The sequence below is a fragment of the Haliotis rubra genome, unplaced genomic scaffold (assembly GCF_003918875.1).
Source record: "Haliotis rubra isolate DU_JTF1 unplaced genomic scaffold, ASM391887v1 Scf55, whole genome shotgun sequence".
Classification (NCBI taxonomy): domain Eukaryota; kingdom Metazoa; phylum Mollusca; class Gastropoda; order Lepetellida; family Haliotidae; genus Haliotis; species Haliotis rubra.
Genome location: NW_025767246.1, coordinates 197,553 through 219,676, shown reverse-complemented (window position 1 = coordinate 219,676; position 22,124 = coordinate 197,553). Strand labels below are relative to the sequence as shown.

At 42.1% G+C, this 22,124-nt stretch overlaps 1 protein-coding gene across 2 annotated transcripts; it reads right to left on the bottom strand.

Annotated features, from left to right (window-relative positions):
* Positions 1–77: 77 nt before the first annotated feature.
* LOC124253686 (DEP domain-containing mTOR-interacting protein-like) lies at positions 78–21,879 on the bottom strand. 2 transcript variants are annotated; one of them, XM_046687501.1, is made up of 9 exons: positions 21,773–21,879; positions 16,226–16,404; positions 14,428–14,548; positions 10,115–10,290; positions 9,178–9,367; positions 8,580–8,722; positions 3,233–3,303; positions 2,117–2,221; positions 78–946 (listed from the first exon to the last, which is right to left on the bottom strand). In XM_046687501.1, the coding sequence occupies exons 1-9, from the start codon at positions 21,841–21,843 to the stop codon at positions 800–802; spliced, it is 1,203 nt and encodes a 400-aa protein (XP_046543457.1). In that variant the 5' UTR covers positions 21,844–21,879; the 3' UTR covers positions 78–799. The 2 variants fall into 2 exon arrangements, with proteins under 2 accessions (XP_046543457.1, XP_046543456.1); XM_046687500.1 differs by having other exon boundaries at positions 8,580–8,744; positions 9,188–9,367.
* Positions 21,880–22,124: the final 245 nt, after the last annotated feature.

The window sequence follows — 22,124 nt, the reverse complement described above, 5'->3', positions numbered from 1 at the left end:
CTAACCAGAATCTTCACGGGTTAGGGCTAAAAGAGAGTGATGTTGAACAGATACATAATTTTCAAAAAGGTGTGAAATGTTTTTACCGGTACTCTAATCATCCTTATTTGCGGTTTTCTCCATTTTGTACCGACATTAAAGTGTATGAAGGTCCCTCATGTACTTGTGGTACAGATCTGGATCTGAGGCGCTGTGCTACTATTTTCTGTGCTGAGTTGAGCCCCCTAATCATGCAAGGATCCGCTTACATTGCGCACAGTTTGCGGACACATCCTGGTATTGCTGATAATATTGACAGATGCAATTACACTGATGTTTCTTAAAAACACTAACATATCACACAGATTTGAACAAAACTCTGATACAGACAGTTAATTTTGAACTGAATTTCATTGTTATATTCTATATCCATTAGTTCAGTCCGTGGTAGTCTGAAGGCTGTGGCTCTGCAGAATGAATGAGTCCAGGAGTGTTGTGTGAGTGTATATCGTTTAACGCCGAACAAAGTCCTGTAAATAATCGAGTCCGGACCAGACAATCCAGTGACTAATGCTGTAGCCAACGTCCACACCATCAGGATAAGATGTAAACGTGATTAACCAAATCGGACACTTACGTGACCAGTCGGCACAACTCGGCCCTTTCCGGAACTGCAAAGACGGACTATGTTTAGCAGAAACTGCCGATCGTGTTCGCAGTGTGACCACCCGTTAAATGTCGTTGTGTCTTCCGACCAGCATGGGGTTCAGTTATCCACCGAGTGTTTTAAGTATGTGTCTAGCCAACAATGAGGCGGACATCACCGCGTGTGAGCAGCAGCATCCCGCTTGTGGGTCATGACCACGAGACACACCGTCCCCATCTTCTGTTGAATGAGCTTGCCCACGCTCTTGTGGTCCATTCGAAGCACGTTCTTTCCGTTGACAGAGTGGATGAATTGTCGCACCTGAGGTGAAAACGGGGACGTGAGGAAGAGACGTGTATATTACAAACGTGATAAGGTGAGGTGAGGTGAACTTGGGTTTAACGTCGTGCTTGAGAATATTTCGCTCATATGACAACGTGCATGCGTGTGTATGTGCGGCTGCTTGTTCTAGCCCAGACTGAAGCTGGTTTTATAGTGCTAGCCCACTGAGATACCATGCCGCAGTGAAGCATGAATACCCCACTCAGACACATTATACTGACTCCGAGCCGACCAGTCCTTGTTGTACCCATTAATGCCGAGCGCCAGGCAGGGACCAACACGTACCATATTTTAACGTCTTTTGGTATGACGCGGTCGGGGATCGAACCCGCGACCTTCCGCTCTCCGGGCGGACGCTCTAACCACTACACCACGGAGGCGGTCACAAACGTGATAAGAATATTTGTGACTTTATGCTCGTTATGGAAATGGCGTTCAGATTTTAGAAGGTTGGTTGGTTGGATTTTGTTTAAGGCCGCACTCATGAAACAGTATTGCAGCTATATGGCGGCGGTCTGTAAATAATCGATTCTGGACAAGATAATCCAGTGATCAACATTATGAGCATCGATTTACACAACTGGGATACGATGACATGTGTCAACCAAATTAGCGATCCCGTTAGTCGAAACATGGGTTACTGAAGAACAATTCTTACCCGGATCTTCACGGGTCTCTGTTAGTAACATGTTCAGATGCGTTAGAGATAAGGTAAGATATGTCGGATGGCAGGCGCGTAGCAAGCCAATTTGTTTCGTGTAAGTCCAATAGGTTGCAAAGCTTTATATTTAGATAGTATTGAGAGCTTGTCCAACTTTTTTAGTAAACACCATGTGTAAGCCCGGGCTTTTTCTTGTAATGGTAGCTACGCCCCTGGATGGGGCTGGGTTGTATCACTCCAGAGCGAGATGCGTGCGTAATTCTATGCTCTAGAGTTATATGGTGCTCGACCAATGAGATAGCATGGGGCATGTTAACTTGAACAACCCATTAGATACATTATTCCGACCCCCACCATCCATGACGTACCTTCATCCCGTCATCCGGACAGACGTGACGTACCTTCATCAGGTCATCAAGTCCGACATGACGTAAATCCCACCACACGGTCCGACATGACGTACATTCACTTCGTCATGTCATACGTACCTTAATCCCGGCAGCGGCAGCGGGGCCGTTGGGGTCCACAGTCTGGACGTAGGCGGGACTGTTCCCACGGATGACGAACCCATATCCCACCGAGTCACTTATCATCTGCAAAGATGATACGCATGGTATGTGGAGTGACACACCTGGGGCACAGAGTGAGTGAGTTACGTTTTACACCGCCCTCAGCAATATTCCAGCTACTAGTATATGGCGTCGGTCTCTAAAAAATAGAGTCTGGACCAGACAGTCCAGTGATCAACAGCATGGGCATTGATCTACGCAATTGGGACACGATGACACGTGTCAACCAAGCCAGCGAGCTTGACCACCCGATCCCGTTGGTCGCCTCTTACGACAAGCATGGGTTATTGAAGGCCAATTCTAACCCGGATCTTCACGGGTACCTTTTGAAGAACGCTTTTTTGTTTCTAAAAAAACATACTACTTCAGTTGGACTTTTTCTCTCTAAACTGCATCATATTTTGATCAATGCCATAGGGTACATCAAACGGCTACCTTCTCCGTGGTCTGTCCTGAAGGTCAACGGTTCGATACGTCATACCGATGACGTTGAAAGAATGCACTATTCGCCTGGTTTTCGGTATTACAGCGATAAAACATGAACTGATCTCTTTTGAGGCAGTAAGCAGTGCTTGAGTTGGGCGCGCATGGTATTTCAGTGGATGGAGACGCACGCACCCACGCATGCACGCACATGGCCAAACCTACGGAACCATTCCCCCTGGGGTTCAATGGCGCTCAAAGAGGAAGACCATACCAGCGTAACCACATCAACAATATTCTATTGGCGTTTGTATACGGATTCTTCCATCACAAAGGACTGACTGACTGAGTTTAGTTTTACGCCGCTTTTAGCAATATTCCAGCAATATCACGGCGGGGGACACCAGAAATGGGCTTGACACATTGTGGGGAATCGAACCCGGGTCTTCGGCTTGACGAGCCAACGCTTTAACCACTAGGCTACCCCACCGCCCCCCATCACAAAGGAACCCAGAGCAGCCAAACGTGTGGAGTGTTAACTATTTCCCCTATTTCAGTCGGCACCCACAAGCCGACCCGTTCATCCCCTGGGTACTGCCTGCCTGGACTCACCTTGACTGTGTGTTTCATGTAAGGCGTGTCTGGGTCTTCGAGTTCCTGCACCGTGACATGCCGTAACAACACTGCAAAACAACAAGGTATGTCACTTGAACCAGTGGTCGAAACAAAACAACATGGTATGTCACCTGAACCAGTGGTCGAAACAAAACAACAAGGTATGTCACCTGAACCAGTGGTCGAAACAAAACAACAAGGTATGTCACCTGAACCAGTGGTCGAAACAAAACAACAAGGTATGTCACCTGAACCAGTGGTCGAAACAAAACAACATGGTATGTCACTTGAACCAGTGGTCGAAACAAAACAACAAGGTATGTCACCTGAACCAGTGGTCGAAACAAAACAACAAGGTATGCCACCTGAACCAGTGGTCGAAACAAAACAACAAAGTAAGTCACCTGAACCAGTGGTCGAAACAAAACAACAAGGTATGTCACCTGAACCAGTGGTCGAAACAAAACAACAAGGTATGTCACCTGAACCAGTGGTCGAAACAAAACAACAAGGTATGTCACCTGAACCAATGGTCGAAACAAAACAACAAGGTACGTCACTTGAACCAGTGGTCGAAACAAAACAACATTGTATGCCACCTGAACCAGTGGTCGAAACAAAACAACAAGGTATGTCACCTGAACCAGTGGTCGAAACAAAACAACAAGGTATGTCACCTGAACCAGTGGTCGAAACAAAACAACATGGTATGTCACCTGAACCAGTGGTCGAAACAAAACAACAAGGTATGTCACCTGAACCAGTGGTCAAAACAAAACAACAAGGTATGTCACCTGAACCAGTGGTCGAAACAAAACAACATGGTATGCCACCTGAACCAGTGGTCGAAACAAAACAACAAAGTATGTCACCTGAACCAGTGGTCGAAACAAAACAACAAGGTATGTCACCTGAACCAGTGGTCGAAACAAAACAACAAAGTATGTCACCTGAACCAGTGGTCGAAACAAAACAACAAGGTATGTCACCTGAACCAGTGGTCGAAACAAAACAACAAGGTATGTCACCTGAACCAGTGGTCGAAACAAAACAACAAGGTATGTCACCTGAACCAACGAAAACAAAACAACAACAAGGTATGTCACTTGAACCAGTGGTCGAAACAAAACAACATTGGTATGCCACCTGAACCAGTGGTCAAACAAAACAACAAGGTATGTCACCTGAACCAGTGGTCGAAACAAAACAACAAGGTATGTCACCTGAACCAGTGGTCGAAACAAAACAACATGGTATGTCACCTGAACCAGTGGTCGAAACAAAACAACATGGTATGTCACCTGAACCAGTGGTCGAAACAAAACAACAAGGTATGTCCACCTGGTAACCAACCAGTGGTCGAAACAAAACAACATGGTATGTCACCTGAACCAGTGGTCGAAACAAAACAACATGGTATGTCACCTGAACCAGTGGTCGAAACAAAACAACAAGGTATGTCACCTGAACCAGTGGTCGAAACAAAACAACAAGGTATGTCACCTGAACCAGTGGTCGAAACAAAACAAGGTACGTCACTTGAACCAGTGGTCGAAACAAAACAACATGGTATGTCACTTGAACCAGTGGTCAAAACAAAACAACATGGTATGTCACCTAAACCTGTGGTCGAAACAAAACAACAAGGTATGTCACCTGAACCAGTGGTCGAAACAAAACAACATGGCATGTCACCTCAACCAGTGGTAGCAACAAAACAACAAGGTATGTCACCTGAAAACGGTATGTCACCTGAACCAGTGGTCGAAACAAAACAACATGGTATGTCACCTGAACCAGTGGCGAAACAAAACAACATGGTACCAACCAGTGGTCGAAACAAAACAACAAGGTATGTCACCTGAACCAGTGGTCGAAACAAAACAAAACAACATGGTATGTCACCTGAACCAGTGGTCGAAACAAAACAACATGGTATGTCACCTGAACCAGTGGTCGAAACAAAACAACAAGGTATGACACCTGAACCAGTGGTCGAAACAAAACAACATGGTATGACACCTGAACCAGTGGTCGAAACAAAACAACATGGTATGACACCTGAACCAGTGGTCGAAACAAAACAACATGGTATGTCACCTGAACCAGTGGTCGAAACAAAACAACATGGTATGTCACCTGAACCAGTGGTCGAAACAAAACAACATGGTATGTCACCTGAACCAGTGGTCGAAACAAAAACAACATGGTATGTCACCTGAACCAGTGGTCGAAACAAAACAACATGGTATGTCACCTGAACCAGTGGTCGAAACAAAACAACATGGTATGTCACCTGAACCAGTGGTCGAAACAAAACAACATGGTATGTCACCTGAACCAGTGGTCGAAACAAAACAACATGGTATGTCACCTGAACCAGTGGTCGAAACAAAACAACATGGTAACCTGAACCAGTGGTCGAAACAAAACAACATGGTATGTCACCTGAACCAGTGGTCGAAACAAAACAACATGGTATGTCACCTGAACCAGTGGTCGAAACAAAACAACATGGTATGTCACCTGAACCAGTGGTCGAAACAAAACAACATGGTATGTCACCTGAACCAGTGGTCGAAACAAAGGTCAAACAAAACAACATGGTATGTAACCTGAACCAGTGGTCGAAACAAAACAACAACAAGGTATGTCACCTGAACCAGTGGTCGAAACAAAACAACATGGTATGTCACCTGAACCAGTGGTCGAAACAAAACAACATGGTATGTCACCTGAACCACCAAAACAACATGGTATGGAACCAGTGGTCGAAACAAAACAACATGGTATGTCACCTGAACCAGTGGTCGAAACAAAACAACATGTATGTCACCTGAACCAGTGGTCAAACAAAACAACATGGAAACCAGTGAAACCAGTGGTCGAAACAAAACAACATGGTATGTCACCTGAACCAGTGGTCGAAACAAAACAACATGGTATGTCACCTGAACCAGTGGTCGAAACAAAACAACATGGTATGTCACCTGAACCAGTGGTCGAAACAAAAAAACAGTATGTCACCTGAACCAGTGGTCGAAACAAAACAACATGGTATGTCACCTGAACCAGTGGTCGAAACAAAACAACATGGTATGTCACCTGAACCAGTGGTCGAAACAAAACAACATGGTATGTCACCTGAACCAGTGGTCGAAACAAAACAACATGGTATGTCACCTGAACCAGTGGTCGAAACAAAACAACATGGTATGTCACCTGAACCAGTGGTCGAAACAAAACAACATGGTATGTCACCTGAACCAGTGGTCGAAACAAAACAACAACAACAAGTATGTCACCTGAACCAGTGGTCGAAACAAAACAACATGGTATGTCACCTGAACCAGTGGTCGAAACAAAACAACATGGTATGTCACCTGAACCAGTGGTCGAAACAAAACAACAAGGTATGTCACCTGAACCAGTGGTCGAAACAAAACAACAAGGTGGAACCAGTGGTCGAAACAAAACAACATGGTATGTCACCTGAACCAGTGGTCGAAACAAAACAACATGGTATGACACCTGAACCAGTGGTCGAAACAAAACAACAAGGTATGTCACCTGAACCAGTGGTCGAAACAAAACAACATGGTATGTCACCTGAACCAGTGGTCGAAACAAAACATGGAATGTCACCTGAACCAGTGGTCGAAACAAAACAACATGGTATATCACCTGAACCAGTGGTCGAAACAAAAAAACATGGTATGTCACCTGAACCAGTGGTCGAAACAAAATAACATGGTATGTCACCTGAACCAGTGGTCGAAACAAAACAACAAAGTATGTCACCTGAACCACTGGTCGAAACAAAACAACAAGGTATGTCACCTGAACCAGTGGTCGAAACAAAACAACATGGTATGTCACCTGAACCAGTGGTCGAAACAAAACAACATGGTATGTCACCTGAACCAGTGGTCGAAACAAAACAACAAGGTATGTCACCTGAACCAGTGGTCGAAACAAAACAACAAGGTATGTCACCTGAACCAGTGGTCGAAACAAAACAACAAGGTATGTCACCTGAACCAGTGTTCGAAACAAAACAACATTGCATGTCACCTGAACCAGTGGTCGAAACAAAACAACAAGGTATGTCTCCTGAACCAGTGGTCGAAACAAAACAACAAGGTATGTCACCTGAACCAGTGGTCGAAACAAAACAACATGGTATGTCACCTGAACCAGTGGTCGAAACAAAACAACATGGTATGTCACCTGAACCAGTGTTCGAAACAAAGAACATGGTATGCCACCTGAACCAGTGGTCGAAACAAAACAACAAGGTATGTCACCTGAACCAGTGTTCGAAACAAAACAACATGGTATGTCACCTGAACCAGTGGTAGAAACAAAACAACAAGGTATGTCACCTGAACCAGTGGTAGAAACAAAACAACATGGTATGCCACCTGAACCAGTGGTCGAAACAAAACAACATGGTATGTCACCTGAACCAGTGGTAGAAACAAAACAACAAGGTATGTCACCTGAACCAGTGGTCGAAACAAAACAACATGGTATGTCACCTGAACCAGAGGTAGAAACAAAACAACATGGTATGTCACCTGAACAAGTGGTCGAAACAAAACAACAAGGTATGCCACCTGAACCAGAGGTAGAAACAAAACAACATGGTATGTCACCTGAACCAGTGGTCGAAACAAAACAACAAGGTATGTCACCTGAACCAGCGGTCGAAACAAAACAACAAGGTATGCCACCTGAACCAGTGGTCGAAACAAAACAACAAGGTATGTCACCTGAACCAGTGGTCGAAACAAAACAACAAGGTATGCCACCTGAACCAGTGGTCGAAACAAAACAACAAGGTATGTCACCTGAACCAGTGGTCGAAACAAAACAACAACACTTGGTCTTCTACTTTAGAAGGGAGGTTAGAATTGATCTTCAGCAACCCATGCTTGTCGTAAGAGGCGACTAACGGGATCGGGTGGTCTGGCTCGCTGACTTGGTTGACACATGTCATCGTATCCCAATTGCGTAGATCGATGCTCATGCCGTTGATCACTGGATTATCTGGTCTAGCTTCGATTATTTACAGACCGCCGCCATATAACTGGAATATGGGAGTGCAGCGTTAAACAACAATACAATCCCAACCCAACCAGAAATCTCACAACCTGTCTAATGTTTGTCATAAAATACTGGAATGATATTATTTTGCTTCGGGTTTTTAAAAGAATATTTTTTCGTTGAAACGGCGAGAACAGTACATCCCTACGTTATATGAATTTGTATTTCCAGAGAACCAATGAATCTAAATTATACATTGTGAGTGACTGTACTCAGATTTATTTTTCGGCCATACCTGACTTTGGCTGGAGGGAATCGGTTGAGAAGGAGCCAGAGTGAAGTCTGGAAGACATGTCGTCTACCGACTCGAGAGGACTGGGGTTCGACATGGGAAGCGAGTTCCGACTCGAGTCTGACGAAGAGTCATCGGCAGCAGATCTAAGAGAAGATGTCATTGATACTGGAAGTACAGAGATAGATGGTCCTTATACAGAATTGTGTGTTCCTGTAAAGTAATAATATTTTATCAGCTTTTTAATGATCAAAAAATTGCTAAGTGATGAATAGCTAGGAACGGTCTGATTTAGCTCTGGATTTTTAATTCTGATTTTTAAAAAAATATTATGTACAGAAATTTAAGACAAGGGAGAGATGTTTACCGTACAATAAAACACTGAAGGCAGAATAAACGATGCGGCGGTAATTCTTTCCCATGATAGTACCAGAACAACTCGATCCCCATGTTTTTTACTTATATTTGACATATTAACACTATCTATACAGCCCCTTTAAGGAGGATGGGGGAGTGGGGAGTTCAGCTTCATCTGCTGTGAATATTCTGACAAATCCAAGTCATTTAAATGTTAATGCATATTTTACATTCTCAAACATACTCAATCTCACCGGGAGTTGAGCGTCTCCTGAGCGTCGTCATCTCGACGGAGGACCGCGTGTAGCCCAAAGATGAGGATGAGGATGAGGTGCGACGGAAGGAGAGGATGTCGGAGAGGAGGTAGGGTTGGTGGAAGTCCATGGAGAACTGGTAGATCAGGTCGTCGTCCCGGAAGTGGTAGTCGTCTGTCACTGGAACAGGAGTCAGAACAGATGGTAAGTTTGAATGAGTCCACTCTGAGCATAGAGCGGCAAATGTGCTTGTTTCTGCCATACGGTGTTTCTGTCCATCATGTATGTGAAGTTAGGATGCAATGTCCAGGAAGGCGGTGTTTTCTTTAAACGGATCCGGACGGTGGAGTAGCCTAGTGGTTAGAGCGTTCACTCGTCACGTTCAACCCGGGTTCGATTTCCCACATGGGTACATTGTGTAAAGATCATTTTCTGGTGTTCGCCGCTGTGATATTGCTGGAATATTGCCGAAAGCGGCGCAAAACGTAAGTCACTCCATTAAACTGATCCGACCTTCGACAATCTCTTTAAAATGAGATTTTAGTTCTTGGTACCGTTTAACTGATTTAACGAGATTGGACCCAATAAAGCAGAAATATGAAATTGTTTTGTTATTTTAAAAATCCACAAGGTTCAAATGAATACACGTAGCAACTATAGACGATATGAATAGCTTCATCGGAACCCCAAGCAATGTACGTGTTGCTTTGCCATTTAATACTAAGTATCAAATGAAAGACGGAGCAGACGTGGCCTTTCTCATCCAACAGACCCGTATATGGTTTTGTTTACCTAGCCACTTGTGCCTCAACCTCAGACTCGAATGTCTACAGACCGCCGCCATAAAGCTTGACTGTTGTTGAGTGCGACGTCAAACAACGCACAACAAACAATAGATTGTTGTTCAACGCTTGAAGTCCAGCTCACCATGTTTGATGACGTCATTCTCCAGCAGTTCCCTGCAGTCTTTGATGGCCACATCCCTGGTGAAGGACAGCCCGCTCTGGAGCATCCAGTCAATCAACTCGCGCCCCATGAAGCTGTCTCGGTACACGACGCCGGGGGCGTGGAAGTCGCGCAGGACGGCGCGGCTAGCAAATAGTCTGGAACCAAAGGAACGTCGTATCACAACCACCCTCGATTATCCAGCTTATATGAAACCACCATGGAAAACAGATACGTGAACACGCTGGATAATCGAGGATCCGATCAAACCATGGGATAAGGGGATTAACTCGATCTCTAGACTGGGTTTGAACCCCAAAAGAAACATTGAAATCCATTCGTGTTTCCTTGGTGACGAACCAACTAAACTAACTCGCAAAAGAAATGATATCAAGTCGAAATCACTGATATTACAAAACGACAATCCACCATTGTTTAAAAGGAAAGTGAATTTTAACAACAGGTGCATGGGCAACAAGTACATGCATATTGCCCATACACCTGTTATTAAAATCAATAATCAGGGAACTGAGATAGTAAAAGTCTGTTCAGAAAACTGGAGTTCGATGGTTTACCATGGTCAGCTAAAAATTTTCTATCAAGTACAGTAGTTATAAGTGAGTAAATCTAGACTGAAATGCTATGCTCAAGTCCCATTGAAATCCGCCATACTGCCTGACTGACTGAGTTTAGTTTTACGCCGCTTTTAGCAATATTCCAGCAATATCACGGCGGGGGACACCAGAAATGGGCTTAACACATTGTGCCCATGTGGGGAATCGAACCCGGGTCTTCGGCTTGACGAGCCAACGCTTTAACCATTAGGCTACCCCACCGCCCCGAAATCCGCCATAAAACTTCATTATGCAAATGAGCTCACGTCAACAAACCACTCCTAGCCTACACAACTAGCAAACAAAGAACGGTAAATAAATACGATCGAAATGCGCAGACAGTCGAATGGGTGTCAAAGACAGTGCAAACCAAAACATGAGTCTCATTAACCCATTCAGACAATGACCTACTTTTCAGCCGATCCGAATTTTCTCGTGTGAAAGTGAAAATAGACATCACAAACAACTATGGTTACACTGAATTCCAATTCCTTGTTTCATAAGAAAATGGTATTTACAAATGTATATTATTTTAAACTGTAATGACATCGTATTTCTGTATGTGATGGCGAGGTGTAGGCAGCCTGACCTTAACTGAGACGTCACAGACAGTCCCAGGTTGATGAGGTCGTAAAATGATTCACAATGCATCTGGCACACTGGTTACACCTGTTATGTATTTTGTGCGCTTATTCAATGTAATTCTGGAACGCACAATATGATTGATATAATATCAAGTCCGTACCAGACCGCCAAACGTTTCTAGCGGGAGAGCCTCGTTTTGAGATTTCCACAATTTCCAGGTTTCCGTTTGTCAGAGCTCGCTGTACGACAGAGCACGCTGCACGATGTGTTTTGAAGGATTAGAAGGAGCGTAGTGTTGCAATATACAAGTGCTTAGATGTATCAAATAATACTCATTGATAATTATGTTTCCAGTTAAATGAATTGGTCTCAAAATACTGGACTGGTTATTGTACTATGTTGCGCAGTAGGACGGGACCCAGTCAGTAGGAAACGAGACTGTTGTGTAATCAATGTTTTGACTTGTATCTTACAGTGTCAACATAAGCACATACATACAAAATAATTTCAAGGAATTATACTACCTGTATACTTACCTAGAGCATGTACTTCCTGGGGTAGCATTTTGTTTAGGGTAGGGAATTCTTTTTATAGAGTATATACGAGTAAGTAGAATGATGATAATTTTATGGATATGTTTTGACATAGATCTTCTACACATCCTGCTTTGATCTGAAACCAATGACCGGCTACCTTCAAAATTACTTCTTCATCTCTGTGGAAGGTTGCAATAACGACCCACTTGTGAGTGAGTTTAGTTTTACGCCGCTTTTAGCAATATTCCTGCAATATCACGGCGGGAGACACCGAAAATGGGCTTCACTCGTTGTACCCATGTGGGGAATCGAACCCGGGTCTTCGGCGTGACGAGCGAACGCTTTAACCACTAGGCTACCCCACCGCCCGATCCACTTGTATTCCTTCATACTTGATCAATATATCACAACGTTATGCAATATCCGTTTCACAGTAAGGTTTGACTATATTTTGATTACTTTGACGAGTAACGCACTATATAAAGGTATGGTTGACTTTTGAGTTTGTTTGCAAAATATATTAACTCTTTGTTGTTTGCTAGTGCTGCGGGTTATTGTTTACTAATGTTTCGGGCGGGGGTAGTTGTTTGCTAATGTTCTGTTAGTTGACATTACTTGCTTGCTAATATACTTTGAAAACAAAGTAGGCGAACTTCATTTTTAATTTACGATTAAAAAATGTGAAGATATATGAGTCAAACAATGTTGATACGATAATGATGAATGTTTTTGAGAGTGTTTTAATGTCGTTGTCAAGCAAGTGAACATGAGAACAAATTTGAGAGAATATACATGAGGTGTTATATACAATCTCTCAAATATGTTCTCATGTTCACTTCCTTGATAACATTAGAATCTATGTCGTAACGTCGCCTTTCACAATAAAGAAGTTGTATATCCATAAAATTATCATCATAGTTCATCACTTCAACTTTTAAAATGCCCATCAAAGAAATATATAAGTATTTTTTGTGGCAATTTTACCTTATCTCAGTATACCACTCTGGCTCATCACGAACTGAAGAGATCAGATGATGCACTTATCTTTGAATACAAATATCTACTTCGCCCAAGAATTGTCGGCAAACCACACAGGCTTTACGTGTATGGTTTTGGGACCACGGATACAATTAAAAGCAAGAGTTAAGTGATCTGTTGTCATGGGTTATTGTAACCCATATGTGTAAGCAAAGTACCACTGTAAACTGTGTATCTGATCGTAAGAACCGCAAAGTATAATATAATACCGAACTACTGACCACAAACACCGATCCATTGTTTGGTTAAAGTTCTATTGGTATGCCAGTACCCCTTATCTTTTGAAGTCTCTCGAATACAATCTCACTTCAAAGAAGGCGTAGCTTATTATCTGGTTCGTGCGGCATGAAAAGTAAACCCGAAACTCTCCCAATGAAATGTTTATTAGGCGTGTTTTTGTCAACTGAATGGGAATTTGGAGTTCTAGTGGTAAAATTCAAACACACATCATGAAGTTATTTCCAAATAATTTACGGAGGAGATATAAGTGAGTAGACCTACAGTCCGTTTGAGTCAGAAACGGACCGATGAATTGCAAATTTTATCATTGTACAAAATTGCCACATAAATAAAAATAGTACACATGTTTATCATTCACTAATACCCAACAGCTTTCTTATATTTGAAAATTTTCCGGACTCCACCAAAAAAGTTCTTTAAGAAACTATCATTAAAATTTTGACACAGTTCACTATTTGTTACGAGGGAGGAGTGCAGAGAAAGGGACAGCCAGGTGTTAGAGAAGCACGTGCACAAGTGCCCACCAAGTTATTGATTCATTAGCCTGTGCTGTGCTGTCTCCATCCTTTCTCGCACACCTGGCTGTCCCTTTCTCTGCACTCCTCCCTCGTAACAAATAGTGAACTGTGTTTAAGATGTTGGGTATTAGTAAATGATAAACATATGTACTATTCATATTTATGTGACAATTTTATACAATGATAAAATTTGCAATTCATCGGTCCGTTTCTGACTCAAACGGACTGTAGGTCTACTCACTTATAACTTCTCAGTATTGTGTCCCTTTCCCCACACCAGGATCCGATGATCGAGGGTTCGGAATCCAGATCATCATAATTGATCATTTGAGAGCCTTTGCCCGTAAACACAGGTTCCATTAAAGCTGTAGGCTTCTATGACCTTCGACATTTCGGGCTTTCATCTCTTACTGGACTGACCCGCCGCGACGTATATAGAATAAGGGCATAAAACAAATCTGATGTTTATATGTAACTTTATGAGACAGCAGGTATCGGTACAGCAGTTTTGACCACAGGCAAATTGTAGCGCAAATAGGGTTGCGCAACAAAGAGAAAATGACCAGTCTTCCCATATGCGCGTGAAGCGAGCAAATTGGGTTGCGCAACAAAGAGAAAATGACCAGCGCATATGGGAAGACTGCTCGGTTCGCGCGCATACTCATTTTCTCTTTGTTGCACAACCCTATTTGCGCTACAATTTGCCTGTGTTTTGACTGTTTCATTATCTGACAGTAGCACTCATGTTGAAGATTGAAACGTACCTGTCAAACAGATGTTGGCCCTTAAAGAAGGCTCTAAGATCCTTGTTCTGTAAATAGGTCTCGTCGTCCCTACGGAAGCGGTAGAAGAGGTGCTCGTCCTTGAACGAGTGATCGTCGCACACTGCAATAATATAACAAGTTGAATATGAAAATAGGTGTATCGTATATATAGAAGCATATTAGTGCCACCGTCTAAAAAAAATCCTTGCTTTTGTTCACTCAGCAGAAAAAATGGGTACCCGGTGGGATAAGTCATGTGACTAGTAACTTTCTAGCGCCTCACAGGCAGCTTGGGATATCCGGGGTAAAAATGATAGCCCTTTGAGGTGAGGTGAGGTGAAATTGGGTTTTACATCGTGCTTGAGAATATTTCGCTCATATGACGACGTGCATGCGTGTGGGGCTGCTTGTACTAGCCCAGACTGAAGCTGGTTTTATAGTGCTAGCTCACTGAGATACCATGCCGCAGTGAAGCATCAATACCCCACTCAGACACAGTATACTGACTCAGAGCCGACCAGTCCTTGTTGTACCCATTAATACCGAGCGCCAGGCAGGGACCAACAAGTACCATATCTAAACTTCTTTTGGTATGACGCGGTCGGGGATCGAACCCGCGACCTTCCGCTCTCCGGGCGGACGCTCTAACCACTACACCACGGAGGCGGTCGATAGCGCTTTGAGCAAGATATTCATCCTGGAATGGCTATAAAAGTGGACTATTATTTTCATATTATTATAATTCATCGTCCACATAAATATGCCGAAAAACATATTCTTAATTCTTAGTGAGTGAGTGGGTTTAGTTTTACGCCGCTTTTAGCAATATCACGCCGGGGGACACCAGAAATGGGCTTCACACATTTTACTCATGTGGGGAATCGAACCCGGGTTTTCGGGGGGACGAGCGAAAGCTTTAACCACTAGGTACCCCTCCACCCCATACACTTCTTAGAGTATAAGACATGGAGTAATTTATACTCTGACGTATTTACGAGCAGCACATGATGAATTCAATTTTCGGTAAAGAAAATACTATTTCTTTATATACTGCTGCTTGTACATGATCTCAGTTCAAATTGGTTATTATAGCTAAAATACATGGAATTATCATGAAACGGCCCTCCCATTATCAGAAATTTGCGAGCCGCTGCAAATGATATTGGACCGCTCAACCTTAACGACGGGCCACTATCAGTTCTGTTGTCAAGTGACGTCATAGTGGATGCGTGGGCTTACGGTTCATTCGACATTAATTGGCTTTCGACTGGCAGATATTCTGGGTCAAACAAGTCAAAGCAACCCGAAATCCCGCTTTAAATAGCGGTAATACTGGCTTTCTTGTTGGTGCTAACCTTAACAATTGCACTATTAAGGCTGTTGATGGACCAAAACCGAACACTGACATATTTTGACATGTTGCAGGCTATGGTCTTGTCAAAGGCCAAGGTCGAATATCGTCACTTTCTGTTGTGACGTCACTTGAATTGTTCGATGACGTAATTGCATTCGGGCAGTCAACCCAGTCAGAAGTTGATTTGGGTAAACTTACAGTCAAATTTCTTCATTGTTTCCTTTTTCTTTTCAAAACAAATTCCATGTATTTTAGCAATAATAACGGTAATGCTATTTTTGAGGGCATTATCATTTGCAGAAGCCCTCGGTCTTTTTCAACTGCCCTCCTTCGTCGGGCAGTTAATGGAAGACCGAGGGCTTCTGCAAATGATAATGCCCTCAAAAATAGCATTACCCTTATATTAGTGGTGAATTTGCTACTAATACGTTTCTTAAACCTCACCGTGGTGAATCACTTCCTGGTCTTGTAATAAGCCCATGCACATCATGGCTTCCTCCCTCGTATGCGCATGTCTGTTGAGGATTAACCAATCAACGGCGTCCCTGCCCACGAAACATGCCTTGTAGTTTCGAAAGTGGAACCTGCGCTCTTCTATGACGTGTTGCACATGCATCTGAAACCTTCAACGATTGGATTCATTTACGAACATCCGATACACACTATACTCCATTCTTCTTAATCCAGAGTGAAGCCAATTTCTGGTGTCCTAAGCCGTGCTATTGCTGGAATATTGCAAAAAAAGGCGTAAAACCATATTCAGTCAGTCAGTCTAAATCCAGAGTTGCAGTGGGGTAATCCAATGATAAATGTTTTGACGCGACATGCCTTAGCACAACCTTTACATTGCCGACCAAAAATGCATGTTTTTATATTCTTGCATTTCACTGAATCTCATTTTTCAATTTACCTTTCGACTTAATATCTTTAATTTCCATCATCAGTCACCAGTATCTAACTAAAGCTATTCTTCCTTGATATTTATAATAAAAAAACGTCTTTCAAGTAACAGAGGTGAAATGGGGTGAGGGGAAATGGGGTTTAACGTCGCACTTGATAATATTTCGCTCATATGACGACGTGCATGCGCGTGTATGTGTGGCTGCTTTTACTAGTCCAGACTTAAGCTGGGTTTATAGTGCCAGCTCACTGAGATACCATACCACAGTTAAGCATTAATATCCCCCATTTTTCATCTCAGACACATTATACTGACTCCGAGGCGACCAGTCCTTGTTGTACCCATTAATGCCAAGCGCCAGGCAGGGACCAATAAGTACCATATTTTAAAGGCTTTTGGTATGACGCGGTCGGGGATCGAACCCGCGACCTTCCAGCCTCAGGACGGACGCTCTAACCACTACACCACGGAGGCGGTCTTCCAGTAATAGATTGTAGGTACTGTATTTTACAAAAAGGTGACATATGTTTTATCTTGTCATTGGTAAACAGTTAACAACTGTGTTTGGTTTAGGTATCTCTTTTATAAGGTACATAGTTTTACAAGATGAGTGATACAGATGTGTTCATCATGTTTTGGAGGGTGTTTCCATTTTGTCAGGTGAGTGAGTGAGTGAGTGAGTATAGTATTCCAGCAATATCACGGCGGGTGACACCAGAAATGGGCTTCACGCATTGTACCCATGTGGGGAATCGAACCCGGGTCTTAGGCCTGACGAGCGAACGCTTTAACCACTAGGCTACCCCACCGCCCCTTTTGTCAATTTAAGTAGGGTAAACTTGTGTGAAGTGACTTTACAATTATGTAATTCTGTGTTCTTCGTAGTTTGACAGTGCGCGCGTTAAGCATTGTTATTGTCGAAAAGCCACTTTCTGCATACATCGTGTGTTTTACCAAAATATGGTTTACATCTATATGGAATCAGTTTATTAAAGATACCATATTTGTTTCAAAGTCGGCGTCTCCATATTCACTTACATGTCCATTAACAGTTGTATATCAGATATTTTGCTTTCCAATTTAATTTATGTGATGTGGACTTGAAAGTATATAAATAATGTCCAAATGGTTTGCTTTCCGGATAAAATATATTTGTTCACATTCCGGAAACATAAATGTACTTTTGTTCATGTAGAGCGACGGTAACATCGTGGTAAAGGTTCCAGGCCGCGTGACTAACTTTTGATGTGCGGAAGTTTGGGTTAACGGTTCAAGTTTACGTTAAATTTCAGCTACACCTACAAATGACATACGTTTTAGCGTGTCTCAGATTCACTATGTTACCTGATTCATGTGACAAATTCAAACCAGGCAAAGAAACAACAGTTGATGTATTTAAGTTGCGTATACAATTTATGCTGAGGAGCAAAAGAAACTATACAGTTGAATTTATCATTTGGTTTGTTTTCTGTTGCAAATTTCTTAAGTTGGTGAAGGAGACGTTGACAGAAGACAATGATGTCGGCAAAAAAATCACGACGTACATGCATATGCAATAAATAAGACCATTTGAGTATGGGTTTCAATCCAAGATTCGCCCAGAACTATGTGAGTTTCTGATTGTCAGCACTAGACTTTGAACATCATCAAAGTGGCACGACATGCATCACTTTGGGCTTTCCCCCCACATCAAACTGACATGCCGTGATGTAACTGAAATATACTTCAAAGCGGCGGAAAACAAATCTGCAACTCAAAATGCTTTGATCTTCATACACGTCATTTCATTTCATATACGTACCACTGAAGCTACCAACCCATTTAGATATGTATTTAACTCCGGGACCGTTAACAGTATTCGGGACTCACCAGTACTGGACGCAAATATAATCGTACTTGGTTCGCAAACTAGTATTAACTTAACAGAATTTGTAATGGGTTACTTGCATGTTTCCTTAATACATTTTGTATTGCTCGATATTTGTTTGATGACATAACTTCAATTCGCACCCGGGGCAGTGGGGTAGCCTAGTGGTTAAAGCATTCGCTCGTCATGCCAAAGACCCGGGTTCTGTCCCCCACATGCATGGGCATAGGCGGATCCAGAGGGGGTGTGCAGGGGTTCGCACCCCCCCTTTTGTCCTGAAAGTTTATTAAATGACCATTGAAACTCTCGTGAATATGAAGTGTGCACCCCTCCTTTCTCATTAGTGTGCACCCACCCCTTTCTCAAAAAGCTGTATCCGCCCCTGATGGGTACAATGTGTGAAGCCCATTTCTGGTGTCCCTCGCCGTGATATTGCTGAAATATTGCTAAAAGTGGCGTAAAACCCATTTCACTCACTCAAATCGCATCATTTCCCAATGCTTTTGAGATTTGTGCAAAGTTGTATTCTGGATTCAGTGAGTGAGTGGATATTGCTGAAGGCCACATCAGCTAATTTGCAGCTTTTTCGGCGGTTGGGGATTACGTGGGGAGCAATGAGACTCAATAGTGAAAAAAGGATCGCTTTCAGAATTCAAGGGGAGGTGGTTTGTCCTGAAACAAATATGTCGAAAAAAAGCCCATACAAGTCTAGAATGTGTGGCATTCTTTCTGAAGACGAGGAAGATCTCTGGGCTCCTTTTCATTATATCTTATGATTATTTTTATGAGCAATTTTTTCTGTAAAATATGTTCATTTCAGAGACTAGATGTTAGTCTAGGAGGGGGTTAGCATCATCGAATACGTCAGAACATAAATTCCCCCACCCCCCAATCGTCTACCATCTGCGTCTCCAATCCGGGAAGTTATGGTGTTATCGTGGGACGGCTTTTAATAGCTTCGATAACAAGGCGTTTTCTTCAAGTGAGCTCACTTGTATGCACTATAGACAAGTGGGCGTGTTGTGTATATCACTGTATACATATCATATTGACCACTGACTTACTGATACAGACACCTACTGTCAAACAGATAGAGGAACTTTGCAACGTGATTCAGCAGTTATCAAGCCGATTGTTTAATAAGTAATCTCCGCTTTAGCTGGTTCCGGCTCCCTTTGCGCACCGTCAGCCTGCGCCAAAGCTAGTATATTGCGATTTGAGAGACGGCGCCCAGCTTATCTCAACCTTGCATGAACCCATGAACAATGCATGTCGAAATGTTTGAATAAAGGATGATAAAGCTTATCGGCTTTCTGACATGTCGTCCGGGTCTTTAGAATCTAGTAGTATTATGTCAGATTATATACGAATTACTTTGACAAATGACGATAAACAAATACATAAATTCCAAGCTCCGAGTACAGTGTTTCTGTAACAACTTTTTCATGCACAGGTTATATCATATGTATTATGAACATCAAAGCACGAAGAGGTGAGATATTGTTCGCAGACCCAGCTTCGATACTCCTCTTTGGTACAGTGCGTTAAGCCTATTGTGGTGTCATCTAAAAAGCTACCAGAGCTACATATAAATATTTGGGTCATTGAGTTATGTACCCGCTTGTGTTCATCTCAATTGGGTATCCCAATTTTCCTTTGAGCAACCAAACAAATTGTACCCACCTCACTCAAACTCAATTGGGTATTTTGCCATTTTCCATTAATTGTAAAAATATGAAAAAAGTTAAAATGCTGCTTTACGTGTTTGTTATTTTTATTTGATCTGTAAAATGAGAAACGTTAAGAAAGACTGCAAGTAGCCAAGTTCATGTGCTGAAATAGAACCTCACAGTATACCTCAGTTATTTTATTTATCCACCGGTACACAACAAGATTTGACATTTTGGTGTGTATGCATATATGATTAAATTTATTGAGTATTTACAAATATTCAAGCGCACTTGTACGCAATAGACTTAATAGGAATTGGGTTTTCACATAAATATTTACGTATGCAGATACAAAGCTTATCTGTACCTCTGGTTACTGAAATAAAGTGAAGTCAGCGTAAAGGCATACTTGTTCGTTCACTCACTCACGCACTGACTCTCAGAACATGCTGTGCATTTCCAAAGACATTCCAACTGAGTGATGCATTAAAAATGATAATTCTATAATGGTGTCTCAATGAATATTGTTTCCCTGTGCCGAGAATGTATATTTCAAGACGCGTGTATATAGTAGTAAATTTGGGTGTATATACCTAGGTCGAATTACGAGGTCTGCACTAATCTAATCTTTTGAATTTGAGATTATTGTCATTTCTTACATTTGAAACCAACCCGACCCCAAGCAACGCAGAGTTACTACAACATTCGTTAGAACTGGAGTACATTTGTTTCGTGATATGACACGTGAATAAAATCTTAATTGATGTAATTATATTTTCATTCCGAACGAAGAATCACAAGCTTCCTTTATTTTTTTGTTTGCAAATCAGTATGAATAATTACAACTATATATTATATTTTCGTGAAACCACGTCGCCATGATGTTTGCTTGGATATTGTTTACATGAAAGTATAAACCGAGATCGTGCTACGGCCTCATTTACTTCACGTTAATTATACTTAGCATATTCAAACTGCTTTACCATAGGGTCCGCGTGCCATTAAGAATGATGACGAGACCATTACGTGTTCAGCCTTATTTCAATGTGGTGTGCATGTTTTAAGGCAGAATTTAGTCATAGCAGATATTTGTTTCCTTGCTCTGACGAATAGAAACAAACCACTTGACTTGTTCTTGCCTGCAGGAAGTTTTTCAGATGAAATTTGATATACACCTTTTGCTGACATTGCTCTCAATACCAGGAAACAGTTAATTGTACATTAATATAAATTTCATCTTTGTAATTTTTGTTGATAAATCACCCTTTACAATAGTTATGAATAAATGTGCTCAGTCTTCGTTACAAACAATATTCAACATTTTAATTGCAGTTTCTGTAAACGAAAAGACCCAAACCCGAATGCATCGAGACACAACTTGATAACAGACTTTGAGTCACTCAACCTACGCATTTTCGCAATGATACTGCACGCAGATATTGCATAAGAAAGTACATGTAATATAGTGATCATGATTTGGAGGATGTTACACATATTTTCTATTTCTTTTCTACCATTTAGCATGCAACATAACTAAGAAATGTTTAGGTTACCTTAATTGTTCACCGACTAGAAGTATTTTGTATTTGCAAGCTTCAATTCTTGATCTCTGTCTTCGGAGCATGTTGACCGCACGAACACCTACCAGCTGATAACAAGATCATTTGTAAACAATGCTCTTACCTTTGACCTTAGTGGGCGGTTTATTGTAGTTTCGTATTTAGAGGTTTAATCTGTTTCACAGTTTAGTCAAGTACTTGAATGTTTTAACACTGCATGAATTACAATATAAAGTTTTGTACAAAGAGTTAAAGAGGAACACGACGTGTGTTAGCTTTACACGAAACGTGTTTACCAGCCTGCTAACGCTCAGTCATTCGTGACCAACTCGTGTTATTCCGGGAC